Below are 16,415 nucleotides of genomic sequence, written 5' to 3'. Positions count from 1 at the left end.
ACTACTCTTTCACGTGAAAGCAGGGCAGGGATCATCACCCAGGAGATGGCGGGACTGAGGACTGAGTTTTCCTGATGAAAACCCTGGAGGGACGACAGACTTCTTAACCTCCATTTCATTTGGTTACAGTATGAAATAAGTTAAATTCAATCAACTAGTGGCCGTAGAAACAAATTTTGTAGCTGTAAAGCTACATAACTATTCACCCGCCTTGTAAAACACTCTCTAATGCACAACGTTTGTGGCCATGACCTGGAGTTTGAAGTTGACTGCGTGTTACGTTGCGTGACCGCTCATTCATGCATGCCACAACTGCATAGTTTGGAATGAAGGGAGCCCAGCGATGGTCCTATAGGCTGTACGCTATACCAGAGCCTTCCTGGGAGGAAAGCTTTAGTCTTTAAAAATCGTCATCGCCCGAACAGGGACTTGAACCCTGGACCCTCAGATTAAAAGTCTGATGCTCTACCGACTGAGCTATCCGGGCTCTGGAGAGGAAGGCTATAAACGTATACAGTTAACGTCTCGTGTAGCCTGCTGCATGGTGAGCCTGTGGTAGTCTAATGAAGGGAAAACCACCATCATCATTAAGCGTTTCCTGGCCTAAGATACATTTAAATCCCTTATAAGAGCATGTATCACTATAGATGCTTTATTTCATGAAAATTTAATTACTTTGGTCATTCATCAACATTTACACGATAGGTTAACAAGGAACTGTGAACTAATTGTAAAATAGGCCACAAGAATCCCAAACCCATACCCAGTTTTGTTTTCTATAGCCTATAAGTTACCAGATCCTACTGAAAGCATCATGCACTATAGTAGATATGGGATCACCTCCTGTATTTATCACTGGAATTCTGGCAGGGGATCCTGTAAGGAAGCTGAATCTAACATCCCAACCAGTATTCTAGTTTTGCTGATCTTTGCTTCATCATAGTGCCCTAAGCAGAGGTGTGCTTTTATCCAGGAGGAAATACCAATTTGTGTATGTCCTAAGGTCCATTTGCAGTAATATCATCAAATTGCCGTGAGTTCAGTGGTGTAGGTGGTACAAATATCGAGGCACTAACCTCTCCCTTGGAACTATGTTATGTAACATTACTGGACTTGGAAGGAATCATAAAGTTTTTAAAAGAAAGGGCCAATTGCTGAAGCCTGTAAATAGCCTCTAAGGTTATGTCTGACACACATTAAATGATGAATTTGGCACTGGGAAAAAATGGTGCCAACCACAAACTGATCTGACCTCAAATCATATGGTATATATAAACCAAATATTTTAGACAGAGGTTCTTTGTTCATCTACTCCGGGCAACTGTATGTGTGTGTGCATGTGTATGTCAGAGAAAAAGAAAGAGAGAGGTGAACTCAGACTAGAAATTCATGTGTACACAGAAAATGAGGTTTACTAATTTGGGCAGCAGAATAATATCCATACGCCGCTTAATTTTGTAACTACAGTTGCAATTTAACTTGGCCAGATCATGTGCCACAGTTTCTAATGTAATCACGTTACTGTCTGACTGTATAAAAGGCAAATAAAAAAGGCACATGATTGTGTCTGATGCGGTCACTAATCTGGCTTCTTAGGTTTTCTTATGTTTTCTGTACAAAATCTGAGTTTTTTTAATATACTGTAAAAGCTGCTGTAGTATTATCACAGCATCTCTGTCATATCAACATTAGCGCACATAACATACAGTATATGAGCCATTATATGTAACACTCGTAACAGGCCAAAGTGAGTAAATTGGAAAACCAAGATCAATGACTTTATCGCTTATCTACTGCTCTCTGGAACAGACGTCTATGGAGATTTGTTCTTTTGTAGTATTTATGGCTTTATGTTTTTTTCTAGATATAAAATCTAAACCGAATAATACACACATAATACATTCAGCCTTAAAAGAAAACCTGTATCTACAACTCCCAGTCTGGGAATCTTTGATATGAATTTTCCTGTGCCACAAATGACACGTGTTGTAAGTCTACAGTAATGCTAGCAGCTTTGTGAGGCTGTATGTAGGTAGAGTGGTGCTTTCAGCTAAATGCTAACAACAGTATGCCAACGGCTGAAAGTGACAATGCTGACATCCTGGTGTCTAGCAGGTAATTCTTACCATATTACTTGTCTTAGTTAAGCCCGTTAGCATACTAACATTTTTAAATTAGGACAAAACACAAGTTGCTGCAGAGGTTGATGAGAATGTCATTTTGTAAGTTTTGCAAATATCTGGTCAAAAACCATGTATCGGACACACTGATATATTTACCTTAAGATGGCACTAGATGAAAAGTCAAAGTATCACCAAAGTCAACAGAATTTATCCTGTAGGGACCTTGCGTACCTGTATCAATTTTAATGGCAAACCATCTAATAATTGTTGAGACATTTTACTCTGAATCTAAATGTCAACCTGTGCGTGACACTAGACAAAAATTCAGAGGATTTTTTTCGGAACCATCTGGGAACCATGAATGTAAGAAACTGTGCCAATCCATTTCGTAGATCAACCTATTTCACTGAATAGGTGAAAAGTTTTACCTGCTGGAGATCTTTGAAAGGTGGTCCTCTGCATATGTTGGCAGTTCTTCCATTTTTCAGAGTACTGGGCACAGGTTGGTAACAGAGAATAATGATTAACATCAAGAGTTATTTATTTTAACCATTTGACGACAGCAGCATCAGACATTAGCAAAGTAAATGAGATTTGTTATGTCTCTTCTACCAAAATCTCTTTCCTGGTAGGGATGTCAGGTCCCCCAAAAGGCTGTCTATACACCAGTTACTCATGAGTCTGTGTGACTTGCAAGCCCTTTAAACGGGACAGTATAAGCCAGGTACAGAGTTTGCAATACTAAGAAAATGAGGTAAACATTGTGAGAGAATTGGCAACATGAACTCTGGGTACATGTGCTGTGGGTGTCTGTTTGTGAGGGAATGTATTTTTGGTCTGATTGCTTGGTGTTTGTTTTGGCTGTCGAGACAGAGGCCAACATATGTCTTCCAGCCAGGTCTGCCTGGAAATAGTCAAATAAAAAGTTAGTCTGAACTTTGAGAGCAAACATTTCTTCAGGGGCTTGTGGTTGGCTAATTTAGCAGCCAAAGCATGTTTTGTACAAAAAAAAATCATGTACAGCATAAGGTTGAAATATGTTTGAGCCAAAGCTTATCTTTGGCCAATCAGTGATCTTATAGGCTACACTGGCTGAACATACTGTACTTATCAAGACGGGTTTGTCTGTTGCTTTTAGATTTGGGAATGCTTAACATTATTGCTAAGGAATGCTTAAAGCGAAACTATTTTACTACTCAAAGTAAAAATAGGGCATTTTTCCCTTTACTTAAGACTGGAATTCATAACCAATATAAAACATAACACACTTGGGGGTTTTACTGCTACAGCTTTAATTCGTCTGGTATGACCAGTGTGTTATGGAGATTCATGTTAGCAAACTTTAGCTAACTATGCCCATAGAACAGACATTACTGAGTCGGTGACTTGCCTTTAATTTTTCTTCTCCATTTGTGCTACTGTTAGTACTGATAGTAGGTTTAAGCATTTAGCATTATCCCATAATTGTCACGTGTAGCCACAGTGGCCGTTGTTCAGCAAGTTGCACAGTCTTGCTTTACGTTTTCTTTTCCATGCCACTTCAACACTTTCTTTTGATCATTGTTCAAAGTGTGGCACCTGCAAACTCAAGACAAATCTATTAAAATTCATAACCATGCGTAGTCATTAAAAACTCCATCTTGTCTTTGAATTAAGAAAGGATATTCTTGATACGCCAATGACACTTAAGGATTCGGAGAACTAATATCTGTAAAATTAAAATAATTAAAAACAAGCAACAAGGCAGCAGTTACAGTACATTTCAACCCCTTGTCATGAATTTGTTGTAGCAGCTAACAAGGTGTGGGTCCCTTAGAGCTGAATCTGTAGCTGTGTGGCAACCATATTAGGGTGCTCCCTTATAAAGGAAATTGATTTGGGGAATCCCTCACTGTGAAGTAATCCCTGGCAAGTTTCTGTGTCACAGTCACCATATTAGGAGACTAGTTTATATACCCTGTATCCAGGAAACACCAGTTATAAGGTTAGGCATGAGGGTATGAATATACTGTATATATGTGAATAAATATAATGTAATATAACCATTTATTTGTTTTATCAATTTACAATTATTCTGTCATCATAACTAAGGAGACTGTCATAGAATTTGAGCAGATGTTAAAGTGTTTGAACAGTGTTTACTCAAAGACCCACAAGATCACATCAACACTTTCGATAGACAAAATATGGGATTTTTTTTCTCGTGTTTCACTTCTTGTGTATGACTCTTATGTGGCCTGTATGGTGAAAAATGCTGAGGAAAGAGGAAAGAAAACCAAACTTTTTACACCATTACTCTTTTGAAGGCATTTTCTGGAACATGCGGTAGGTCAACACAGCATCAATGATCAACTATCGTTTCACCCTCTGGGCTACTGAACCTTTTACTTTGTTGATGAAAAGAAACATTTCCCTTACTAATTGTTCGAGTCTTTATGCAGTTTGATTTCTAAGTATGCATGCAAAAGTGATTATACAGCATTCTATAATCTTGAAAATGTGTTTTTGTAATGAAGAGATAAGATTGGTGCTTCTTTGTGTACACCAGTAAGTGAAATCCATTAGGAAAATACCAGTTAAACTTTAACCATTTCAGAACACTGGGTTTATTTGTGTAACACATGTGACAATGGAACTGTTAGGTACCCATAGTTCCCTCACGTGTGCCCTGGCATCCTGACAGTACCCACTCAGGACAAATTTTCCCCTCGCTTGGTTCTCCCCTCACATTCAACTAAGCCTTCTTCAGTTGAACAAGATTCACAGTCTCTTATATTGTTAAAGTGCACAGAGGTTTCCCAAGCTCACTGCTGATTTAAACTGGACTGTGACCCTTGCTGAAATTCAAAACAGCAAGTTGGGAGGAAATTTTAGGATTTCAGGGCTACTAAAAATAGGTAAATGTTAATATAAGGAATGGCACGCTGTGACCAGTGGATATATTTTGTTGTAAAACTAATGAATTTATCCATTACTTCATCCCACTGATCACCACTGTGCTGTGATTAAATTATAATCAGAATTATTCATATTTTTTTGATCTGCCATTTGTACTTAAACCAATGCAAACTTATTTTGCATTTACCCTTTCAGCATGTAAATACCTTCACATATTTACACATTACACACAATATTACTTAACAATGCTTCTAAGCAAAAGATGAAATGTAAGCAGTGTGGTTCAGTGAGAGACTAAAAAAGTGGATACCAGAAAAACAAACAAACGCTGGACTCACCATTTTATCATTTGTCTTTGTCCATTTTTCTTTCACTAACTTGCTTTATTTCGCTTTCCAATATTTTCTCTCACCCAATAGCTTAAAGTATTAAAACAGTCACTGGTCTACAGCTCCTACATCAGTTTATTGAGTATATAATGCATTTTCTATTGCTTGTCAAACTTCTTTATTACTATTACTGTTAATAGTAGTTTAAAAGCTGATCATATGTAAAAAAAAAAAAAAAATAATAATAATAATAATTCAAAGTTATTAATAATCATGGCTGTCAGCTAAATGTTGTGGTGGTAAAAGTACAAAAATGGTACAAAGTAGTATAAAGTAACAGAAAATGCAAATACAGCACAAAGTCCCTGAAACTGTTTCACATATTTTATGTATTGTAAGTACAGTATTTGAAATGTTGTTACTACAGAACTAGTCCATATTCACTACTTAAGTTTATGAAATGTACATGGCTTCTGTAGCATATCAAGCCTAGCATTATTGATCAAAAAATCACTTTATACCCACCTTCTTTAATAATTTTTTAATGAAACAGCTCACCAGTTTTGTATTTGCAAACTTTAACCCTTTACCACCCATGTTTGTGTTCGCAGGAGGCGAGCAAAATGTACAATTTTAATGGATGGCTAGTACTATGGAATGTTACATGAATATAGGTATGCAATTTATGTATGTATTTTCAAAAAAAAAAAGCCCCATCATAAAAATAATTTGGGTACACTTAACAGGAAAGTATGGAAAGTAGTAAAAATAAAGAAAACAAAAAAGGGCCTCCAGGATAGTAGACAGATTATTTTCTTTATCAATACAGTCCTTTGGTTAAGCCATAAGTTTACTTTGTGGAAATGAAAGTAAATATTCAAGGACATTCCTCTGTTGCAACTGCACAAAAGAAAGTGAAAGATAGTAGGATTACAGCAAATTCTGTTACACAATCATCTCCATTTGTATGAGAGATGAAGCTAATGATTATTTGAAAAAGAATCAAGGTAGTTACCAGGAATGCACTCACTGCAGGCAGTTAGAATTGATGCAAATCAGTATCCCATGACGTTCACACACTCGCATCTGGCTGCCAAGCATATTTCGGATTCTCTCAAACTTATATCGATGGAGCATTAGAATTAGGCTGAACTTACTTACACAAATGACTATATACAGCAGACACTTTGGTATTTAACACAAACATATTACACACTCTTACACTTAATTTCTTAAAGTTATCAGTTTAAGGCTTTCACATGGCAACACAAACACATATACACACACACACATGCACACACATCCCATTCCCAATCACCCACATCATCCCTGTCATCCCTATCCCATGACTTCTGTTGGTGGCGAGTAGAGTGGGAAGGAAAAAGGGCATGTTAAGTGGTTGCACGTTCAGCAGCTCGGCTCATATGACTGCCGTACCTTCAGATATTACTGCAGCAGAGGAGTGAGGAAGCTATAGACAATGGCTAACTGAAGGCCTGGGAGCTTCCTCTGGGATGCCTGATTCAATTATCGATAATCACAGGCTTGGTCCAGTTTGGTCCCTTCTGCACATGCAAGAGCCACAGCAGATGCCATGTAATTTCGATACAGTCTTGTAATGACAAGACTGTATTGTAGTTGGTATAATTATACGACAATTTGGGTGACTTATCACCTGCATTGAAAAACACGAAGCTCCAAAGAATGTAAGTTATTATAATGAGCTGCAACATTAACTGATGTTTCTGAAGGGCAGTGAAGTACATGCTGTGAGTCATTTCAGCTCCCACAACAGCTTTCTTATTATGCATATTAGTGGTAGTCAATTTATTTATAGAACATATGTAGAGACAAACAATGTTGCAGGGGTTGAAAAATGACAAGATTGAGAAATATCATGGAGGCAACGCAACGGTTGCAGAATTTATGAAATACTTGGACATTTTGACCAACACCCTTGTTCGCTTTCTGGCAGAGAGTTAGATGAAAAGGACAATATTCATGTCTGTGCATAAAAATAAAAAAAAAGCCACAGCCGGTTAACTTAGCTTAGCAAAGAGACTGGAAACAGAGGGAAACAACTAACTTGGCGTTGTCCAAACATAGCAAAATCCCCCTACTGGCACCTCTAAAGCTCAGGAATTACCACAATTCATCTCCTTTGATTAATCCGTACAAATATCTAAGAGTAAAAACTACAATTTCTGGTTTTAGGCAGGCTGCTGTTTCCTCCTCTATCCAGTCTTTACGTTAAGCTAAACTAAGCCAAGCTAACCAACTGCTGGCTACGGCATATTACAATTACATTACGCAAACAATATGAAAATGTGAAAGCGGTCACTCGTAGTGATAAACCTATTACCTGAACCTGCAGCTCCATGCGGCTTTACCAAGCTTTATAGTGAGTTTCAGCTCATAGTTTTTCGGTTGCACTGACCAGATGTTCTCAGTGAAAAAGCTCTTAAAAGTTAGCAACTTGCTGGTGAACTTGGTCGGGCATTTAGCAGCTAATGAACCAAATATTTCCCTAAGGAGTTGTAAGAAACCAAAACCAGAGCTAAAAGAGAATGAATATTGGACTGCATTCATCAGGCGATCAAAAGCATGATAAAAAAATGAGTGATAATGTTGCTCTGTAACTGCTGAATGTATTACTAAGTAACTGTTTGCTAACAAGTTTGCCATATCCACTAAAAGGTGATGATATGTGTATGTTGTGTGCCTTATGGGTTTAATAAAGGCTACCTCCAAGACGAGAGTATAAAGTAGAGAATAGAAGCAGACAAATGAACTACTTGTTTTTTCTGCAGGGTCCATCAGGCGGTATCTGGGCTAGAAGCCCAACATACTGCTTGCTGTTCTGCATCAATAACATTTAGCCGACAAATTGTGCTAATGAGAAGCTGTGGACCAGGAGCAGATTCAGTAAATCAATAGACCTGCACAAGTGCTGAATGAAGTTGCTTTTCAGAGTAGACATTCAGAATTTTTGTAAGATGAGAAAAATGGTGTTTTCAGCGATGAGACATTGTCAAAATACATGTAAAACCCATGCATACCTGTTATGTGATTTTTAGAATTAATTTAAAAAAAGTCTAAATTCCTGTAATAAAGTCAGAACAAGTGAAAACATAAACACATCCAGTAATGAATTGACTATTGTTTATGTCTTTGTAGCAAAGGCTAAAAAACGGTGAAATGGAGACTGGATTTTTGCATCCACTTAGCCGCAATTTGACCAGGTGAGCTGATCAAGAATGCATCGTGTCACACTGTCTCGTTTTCTTGCTAACCAAGCACCAATACAAGCTTGTTTTTCTCTCAACATTTGAGTCACGTCTCAGAGTCTTGCTCTGACTGAGGCTGAATGTGAGTAAACTCAGTGTCCCTTTGCAGAATTTGCTAACCACATGAGCAGAGAGTGGTGTGCTGCAGACAGGATGACACTGATTAGTGGCAACCAGACAGCAGCGCTATAGGACTCAGACAGCAGTAGTCTGTAGAGGACCAGCCTGGTAACGTTGCATCACTCATCTCAATTTCAAAAATGATGAATCTAAAGCAAATCCAAAAGACAGCAGGAGGTGTTTCTAGATGAACTACATGTCTAGAAAAACCACCAGAGACATCAGTTAAATCGGGATAAAGATGCATGAAAGGAGGGAAATATAAAATACATAACACCATATGAACACGAAGTTCAGAAACACCACAGCAGCAAAGATGCTGCTAAAATCCAGAAAGCTAGATTTTTGATGACATCTATTCATTTTGTTGATTGGTTTTCTTTTAAACTGATGCAGTAAAGACTCACGGATGAGTGCTTTACGTGTGTTAGGTATCTTTTTTGACTGAATACAAAACCAAACTTTTAGATTCATTTTCCTAAAAGGGAAACTTTCCACATTAAAAAAAAAACAAACTGTATATAATGTAATGCTACTGTAGCAGTAATTGATACTAAAATAAAACACCTGGACTGAAAAACGAGACAGGCAGGAATCATCACAGAGACATTAGACTTTAATCAGAGTAAATGTCGTTGCCTGTGGAATACCTCAGTTCCACCTCCTCCACTACCTTCCTCTTTAATTTGTGCAGGGTCGGCAGCAGGTTAGCAGAGAGAAAGAAGGCTATAAGTGCATTTATGAAGCAGTATCCCTCACTTCTAACTCCTCTTGTTATCATTGCTTATTCTGAATCCCCCTCAAAAGAGCCACCTCTTTCTTCTTCTTTTTTTTAAACTCCATTTCAACTTTTCAGCTACTCAATTGATTCAGTTACTATCTTCATGTACCTATTATATTAGGTGGAAGGAAGGGGTGTATAATTTAAAAAACTGTGTATCTACCCAATTTACTTTTGTGTTATCCATTCCTGCAATTAGTTGTATATTAGATTAATCTTATTCATGCTTATTTATTCTGTGTGCTTTAGTCTGAGCCTACGATCAACATTTTCAGAACCACTTAGCTGCTGCTCTCTGTCTCTGCTGCATTTGGCTCTCTGCCCATAATATCACGACAAGCTCTGTGGTCCCTGTCCGCTCCTTCGGGTGTTTAACGACATTACTAATGAAGGCAGTTCCAGGTCTTTCATTCGGGTCATCTGTCAGCAGTAAAGTGCAGATTTAATACACTTAGACTTTTTTCACTTTACAATCAATCGGCTGCAAAATGTCTTTCCCTCCAATCCTGTACAAGGTCACGCTGGTGATGTACACATAACGTAATCGGAGGAGAATACACGTTATATACTATCTTTCATACTAAACAACAGGCAGGATTTAGGGTGCCAATGGCTGATTGAATTTTGTAACATGCTACAGCACTGTCCCGCTGTGTACCGACTGTGAAATGGTACTTGTGATGTGTTTTCAAACGTTACAGCTAATGCACCTGTTGTTGCAGTGGGTGAGTGCTTGACTTTTCTGCAGTCTGCGTGATGCCCATGTTGGTTGTGAGTGGTTTGAAAACATCAGGAGGCTGGAAGTACTTGGAAGAATTTTTTTTTATCAGTTGTCAAATTTGAATAAGATACTGCTACCCTTTCAAAAGTGGTGGGGTAAAATCAGAAATCAGTGTGATTAAAAGTCCCACGTCCATAAGCATGATTGTACCATGGATGGAGAAGGAGAAACAAATGGGGAGATTATGAAAGAGCCGTTTTGTTTTGATTTTAATTACCCACCGAATTTTCTGAAAAGCTGTCAGAAAAAGTAAGTTAAATTGATCGAATTAAGTTTTGATGTAAATTGCCGCTGTTGTGGTTTTAAGTATCCGTTTACTTGTCAAATAAAACCACATTCACAGAAAAGTTCCTGCTGCAGTCTGTTTTGCTATCATTTTCAATCAAGGGCATTTTAATACACCACATCTAGTAATTACAGAGAGGAGGCGTTGAAGCGACGTGTGCACTGCTGTCTGTAGTCCATTAGATGGGGCAGTGAGGTTGGGATTTCGCCTGGGCTGACTGTCCACAAACCGGCCCGCTGGAGCCTTTCCACAACTGTAAAGTTAGAAAGACAAAGCTGAAGTTAAACAATACCGAGGAACGACACATTTCAAGATAAAAGCATGTTGTTCACAAAGTTCACAATGTATACATTTCTGGTTGCTACGATTGAGAATAACCTTCCATTCTGCCCCAGTGTTGTATTAAGTAAGCCTCGGTGATCGATGTGGTTTAACCCGATTTTCAAATGTGTGTGTGTGTGTGTGTGTGTGTTTGTGTGTCTGTGTGTGTTTTATTCACTCTTTCATAGATGTTTATTAGGTTTAACTCATGAATTATTATAACTCAAACTCTACAAGTGGTCGAGACAGCGGGAGGATTAGGACATCACAAGACATCACAAGATTTTTCCTCCCAAAGTTTATTGCATGTATCAATATCATATGTGCAGTACTCGAAATTTTACATTTACAGGATTATTAATTTTGAAGAGCAGTGATGTTGTGGAGATTTATGCTTTATTTTTTGTGTCAACAATAGCTGCCACACTATTGGAGTTTAAATTAGATTTTTAAACTATTCAAAAGGCAGTCTCTAAAAATATTGTACATTATGCATTCCATATATAAGAAGCAAAACGTGGCAGTATATTCATGTCGAAACTGTATTATTTTGAAAGTTATCACAGGAAGTCTCGCTTTGTATCATGTGTGACTTAATGCCGGTCTCTGCCACTCTGTCTGCAGTCGGTCGTACCGGAGAAACCGAAGCGCTGGATTCAAGTGTTTAACCCGGCACTCTGTGGCTGTGAGACACTCAATTCCTGTGGGTAAGTAAAAAGCAAGAAATTGTCTTTTTGTGCAGGATTTCAATTTTTTAGGTATGTGCATTTAGTGTTTTTTTTTCCCGGTCGTCTTCTGCAGCGAGCGCTGTTGTTGATGTGGCATTTTAATTTCTTGGCTCGGTTGCTCGCCCCGTGAATAGCAACACAAAGCTACACATGAACGCGATAACTTGTCCCGAGTCCTGCACATGGGAGCAACAAGTACTGGAGAAATAAAGTCAGGAGACGTCCGACGTTGCGTTATATGTATACGACACTGCCAGTAGCTCTGTGTGCGGTGTTCTTCATAAGCCAGTGGGATTGTTTAGCCGACATGCAAGATTAATGAACGTTAGTAGCTAGCTAACGGTTAGCCAACTAGTAACCAGACTAGTAGCCGTAACCAGACACTTGTCTCAGGTGGACTCAAACTGCCTGCAGTACTTCCTGGCAAACGCATGTAACCGCGAAAGTGTGACTCCGCAGTGTTGGAGAGGTCGTAGAATCCACTGTTGAATTCGGCATTCAAATGATGTAAAGTAGCTTCTCATTGAATAAAAAATAAACTTGCTTTGTTGGCCCCGACACTGCTCCTCCACCGTAAAGGGCTATAACAAAGGATAACAAAAAAAAAGGGTCAGATGTGGATTAAAGTAGATTTTTCATTTACATAAGTATCTTGTTGAGTTTTACCTTTATGTAAATACATAAATGTACAGGCAGTGAAGTAGGTCGGGAAGGGCAAATGTGTTGGTCCACTTCTGCCTGAAGCATCGTTTTGCTGTACCATGGTTAGACGTAGACTTGAACAGGCCGGATTGGGAGTGTTCTCAGACCGCCTAATGGTAGGGTTCATGGTATAGGGCTACATTTACTGCAGTTTCAGATTGTTCCTCCTCATGTTTCTGCTTGGTTTCCAACCCCCTTGCCTTACATGGGCTATTCATGGCCTGTATGACAGGCAGGTTTATGGTGGAAAACAGCCAGACATATCATGGTGCTGCACATGCGCGTGACACTGGATAGCTAAGAAAGTGTATGTAATTCAGGTTTAAGAATTTGATTCCATATTTTCATTTTGGTTAGACTATATTAACAGAGTGTGTACTCCTTATCAGTTTGAACCAAAGTTAGTGTGACTTCCTTTTATTTGCTCTTCTATTTATAGTACTACTTATGTAAAAGTTCTTGGCTTCATAATAACAGAGCTGAGAGATAGCCATTGAATAGTCTTTAGGTTACTGGTGTGGTTTTCTTAAAATCCACGGATAGTTTGAACAGATTTCCCAACCCTTCATCAAAAAATCTGAAGAGACAGACCTATCATATTCTCCAGAGATTGTACACTGTAGCAACACAGCCTCAAAAAGTTGAGGTATTCAGTAACGTCATGGAGTACTTGAAAGGTATCATGGGAGATGAAGAAAATCACTAACTGATGTTAGCTTAAAGTAGCCAAAGTGCATTGGGAAAGGTACACCACAAATAATTTAATGTTAATGGCTTTTGAAATGCATTGAATATCAGATTATGATGATAGCTAGAAGTATTAGACCATCTGAGGTTAAATAAACGGCATATTTAGATTCTTCCAAGCAGATTGTTACAATGGATACATGAATATTTCCAAAGCTAACATCAGGATGCAACGACAGACCACTTATTAACTATAAGTGGAGTTGTTCATACACCAGCATGCTGCATTCTAGACTTGTGACAGTGTCTGGTTTTTCACTAAACGACTTCAGCTGTACATGGTTCCATCTTTTTCCCTGACCAAAACCCACTTGCAAAACAATGTAGCTCCTGCAGAAGTGGGTTTTTTTTTTAACTCCAGGTGCTAAAAGTATGTTTTTTATAAGATTTGATTTCAGTCCTCTTTTCCGGAGTCGCTCATCGTCATCATGCTTTGTTAAACATGATGATATGTGTTCTGTACATGCAAAGTTTCAAAACAACCTCCTGACAAAAATGGCAAAAAAATAATTTATAATTACTTTTAGAAAAACTGCATTGGGTAAATTTTTGGTGACACTAGCTGAAATATCACTGACACGCCTTCCAGTTTCGCAGTAAAGCCCTATTACTTTCTCAACTTTAAATTGGATTTATAAGAATCACATAAAGGAATCTGTAGCTTTAGGAATGTTTGGCCACTGCTGCATTTAATGTGGATTGGCCATGTTTTGCTGATAACTAATCTTCTTTTATAATGTCACTATTGGTGCCAATACCTTTCCAACTGATTGGATTGGTCCATCCCTATGAATTTTCATTGCTGAACTTCTTTGGAAATTTTAGAAGTCAGGCTATCGGTCAGATTGGTGTATTCACTGTGTACTTCTCAAAAATCTAATTATTGTATATGAACATATGGTGATAGATTTGACTGTCCTTACCTTTCCTCTGTCTGTGGACTACACGTTTTCAAGAGTCAGGCAAAGATATATTGCATGAGAAGAAAGGAACAAATGCGTGCCTGTGTTTTAAAAACTACAGGAAGTTAGTTATTGTAGTTGGGCCTGCTCATCAGTGCATTTAGCAGGCAATGGAGGCAATTATGCTGCAATTTCCATCAAAAATTGCACTCTATCTTCTCTCATATCTCAATGAAATCTGAACACACAGATATCATAAACTTATTTTTGATTCAAAAATCCAAATGCCATACTTTGAAAACACCTGTGTTAAAGCAATGTCCAATGAGTATTTTAATAATTGATAGTTATCAAAGTTTATTCTATTAATAATTTCCTTTTAAATGGTGAAAAAAGACAGCTACTAATCAAAAGTACCACAGCCTGAAAATTCTTTACTTATTCTGTCCAACAAAGCAACTAAGATAATAATTTTGTAATGTATAAAATTTAGCCAAACAACAACTATATCGCGTAAGCCCGCTCACTCTTTGTTGCCAGACAGCTGGGATGCGCTGTGGTCTGGATGGCTAACGGACAGGGTCACGGACCAATCACATGACAAGATGCTGGCTCGCAACCGCTTCCTCCTCCTCGTGGTGGTGGGCGGGGCAGCACTGGCCATCATCAGTCTCAGTCTTCAGTTCTGTAAGTGCACTATTTGTGTTTGTCCTCATTTAAACTGCTTTACATATCAGTTCTCCCTCCCTGGAGCCCTTGGCTCAGTATTCAGGTTTTAAAGTGGAAAACAATCTTGTGCAGTTGAACAGTTCTTTTTGCATGTGTGTTCATGTTCATTCATGCATTTCCTCTCATTGATTTCCTACTCAAGAGACCCTGTTCATACCAAAAACAAAGAAGAATCCCCTATAGACTTGCTATAAATATCCAGCACCAACAGCGGGCCTCTGGATGCTCTGAAACCCTCTGAAAGTCAGTTCGAACTCTCTCACATCTGCTGTGGAATACTTAGGTGTACAGAATTGTGTATGTTCCCCATCAAGTCATTGTTTGGCACCTCCTGTAGGTATTGTCTAGACAGTGTATCCCCTGCTAGCGACAGTGAATGCAAGGAAACCACTGCTCACTAAAAGCAGACAGTCTCCTGTGCGCTGGATGTGATTTGCTAGCCTCACAGGCGTCATTGGAAAAACACTGGCTGATGAGGCATGTGGGCCGTGCAGTACTAATGGAAATTAATATTTGGACGTAGAATGTGTAAGATTAAGCTACTTTGTATTGGATTCCTGAAAACGCCAATGCAGCGGAAGTGTTGCAAGCTTGTGTCTGGACAAGCATATAGGATTAGACTTACATAAATCAGGCTCTTACACACACAGGATTATATTGGAATTCAGTGTGACAGCGCTGGTATTTTGGACTGCATCTTTGCCAGTATTTCCTGAGCTGTCCTTCATCAGCTTTTTTTAAAGCTTGGGGTACTGAAAGCTCTCACCTCTTCGTCATCATCACCATATTCTTCTTCTGTCACCTTAAACACCATGTAAGATCAGAATGCCGCTTGTGAAAAAGAAGACAAGAGCAAGTGGGCTGTTACTTATACTTATCTAGTGTTTGCACTTTGCGACCCCAAGCAAACACTCGCCTCTACAGCCATCACTCCCTCCCTCCTCCTCACCTGGATAATAACCATGTGCTTAACCATGTAAGAAGAGGAGGCTGTGTTAGTTACTATTAATTCCTCACTATCAAACCCACCTTCATCTCCTGCCCTGCAATCTTCTCCTTCTGTTAAACGCTCAGAGGCAGAAGAAGACACTATGATGAGTAAAACCACCCCTCTTTAACTCTAGAATTTTTTTGGTATTTTCATACATGCCTGTCTCTGAGATTTTATACTCCTGTTGTCTACATTGGAAATTTAGTTGATTAGGTGGTTTCTTAATTTAGGGACATTATTTCTTGTGGGAACGTTGACTTTCAAAACTTCCCTCACTTTATTTTTTGGTCAGTTGTACTGTTGGAGTAAAGCTGCTGTTATCATTTATTCATCACACAAAGAGAAGGATTTTAGCCATTATCCAGCAGAAGCATGGAATGAAAGTGTATGGAATTTCTCCTCATGTTTAATATATGGTCAGCGTCTGTTTTTGTTCCACTTTTCTGCTATTGCTCACTCCCAAATCATTTTACGTTGTTGTCTGCACTCTATTTTGGTGTTCTGTCTCATCCCTCGTGCTTTTAAAGGTACTATATGTAAGTTTTGCTATTGCTACATATCAAACGTTGGCATAAACAGCTGTTTACTTACCAGTGTAGAAGAAACTTTGTGAGTTCTGTGTCAAACTAAATTCCTTTACTCGCCTTCCTTTACAGCGCTTGTTTTGCTTCTGTTTCTATCACTTCTTTT

General features: G+C 38.6%; 1 protein-coding gene and 1 non-coding gene across 3 annotated transcripts in view; one reads left to right on the top strand and one right to left on the bottom strand.

Moving 5' to 3' along the window:
- Positions 1 to 414: 414 nt before the first annotated feature.
- trnak-uuu lies at positions 415 to 487 on the bottom strand. The gene has a single exon. It is a non-coding gene; the product is annotated as a tRNA-Lys (tRNA).
- An 11,010-nt stretch (positions 488 to 11,497) lies between these two features.
- pxylp1 (2-phosphoxylose phosphatase 1) overlaps positions 11,498 to 16,415 on the top strand; it is a 22,376-nt gene continuing 17,458 nt past the window's right edge. Inside the window, exons 1-2 of one of the 2 annotated variants that reach the window (XM_040131762.1) lie at positions 11,498 to 11,633; positions 14,550 to 14,692. In XM_040131762.1, coding sequence (XP_039987696.1) covers positions 14,611 to 14,692 — 82 coding nt within the window. In that variant the 5' untranslated portion in view covers positions 11,498 to 11,633; positions 14,550 to 14,610. Of the gene's footprint in view, positions 11,634 to 14,545; positions 14,693 to 16,415 lie in introns of both variants that reach the window. The other variant, XM_040131761.1, reaches the window with a different exon arrangement.

This window comes from Xiphias gladius, chromosome 7, assembly GCF_016859285.1.
Source record: "Xiphias gladius isolate SHS-SW01 ecotype Sanya breed wild chromosome 7, ASM1685928v1, whole genome shotgun sequence".
Lineage (NCBI taxonomy): Eukaryota > Metazoa > Chordata > Actinopteri > Istiophoriformes > Xiphiidae > Xiphias > Xiphias gladius.
Note: the sequence above shows the minus strand (reverse complement) of the source record. Positions and strands in the feature narration are given on the sequence as shown.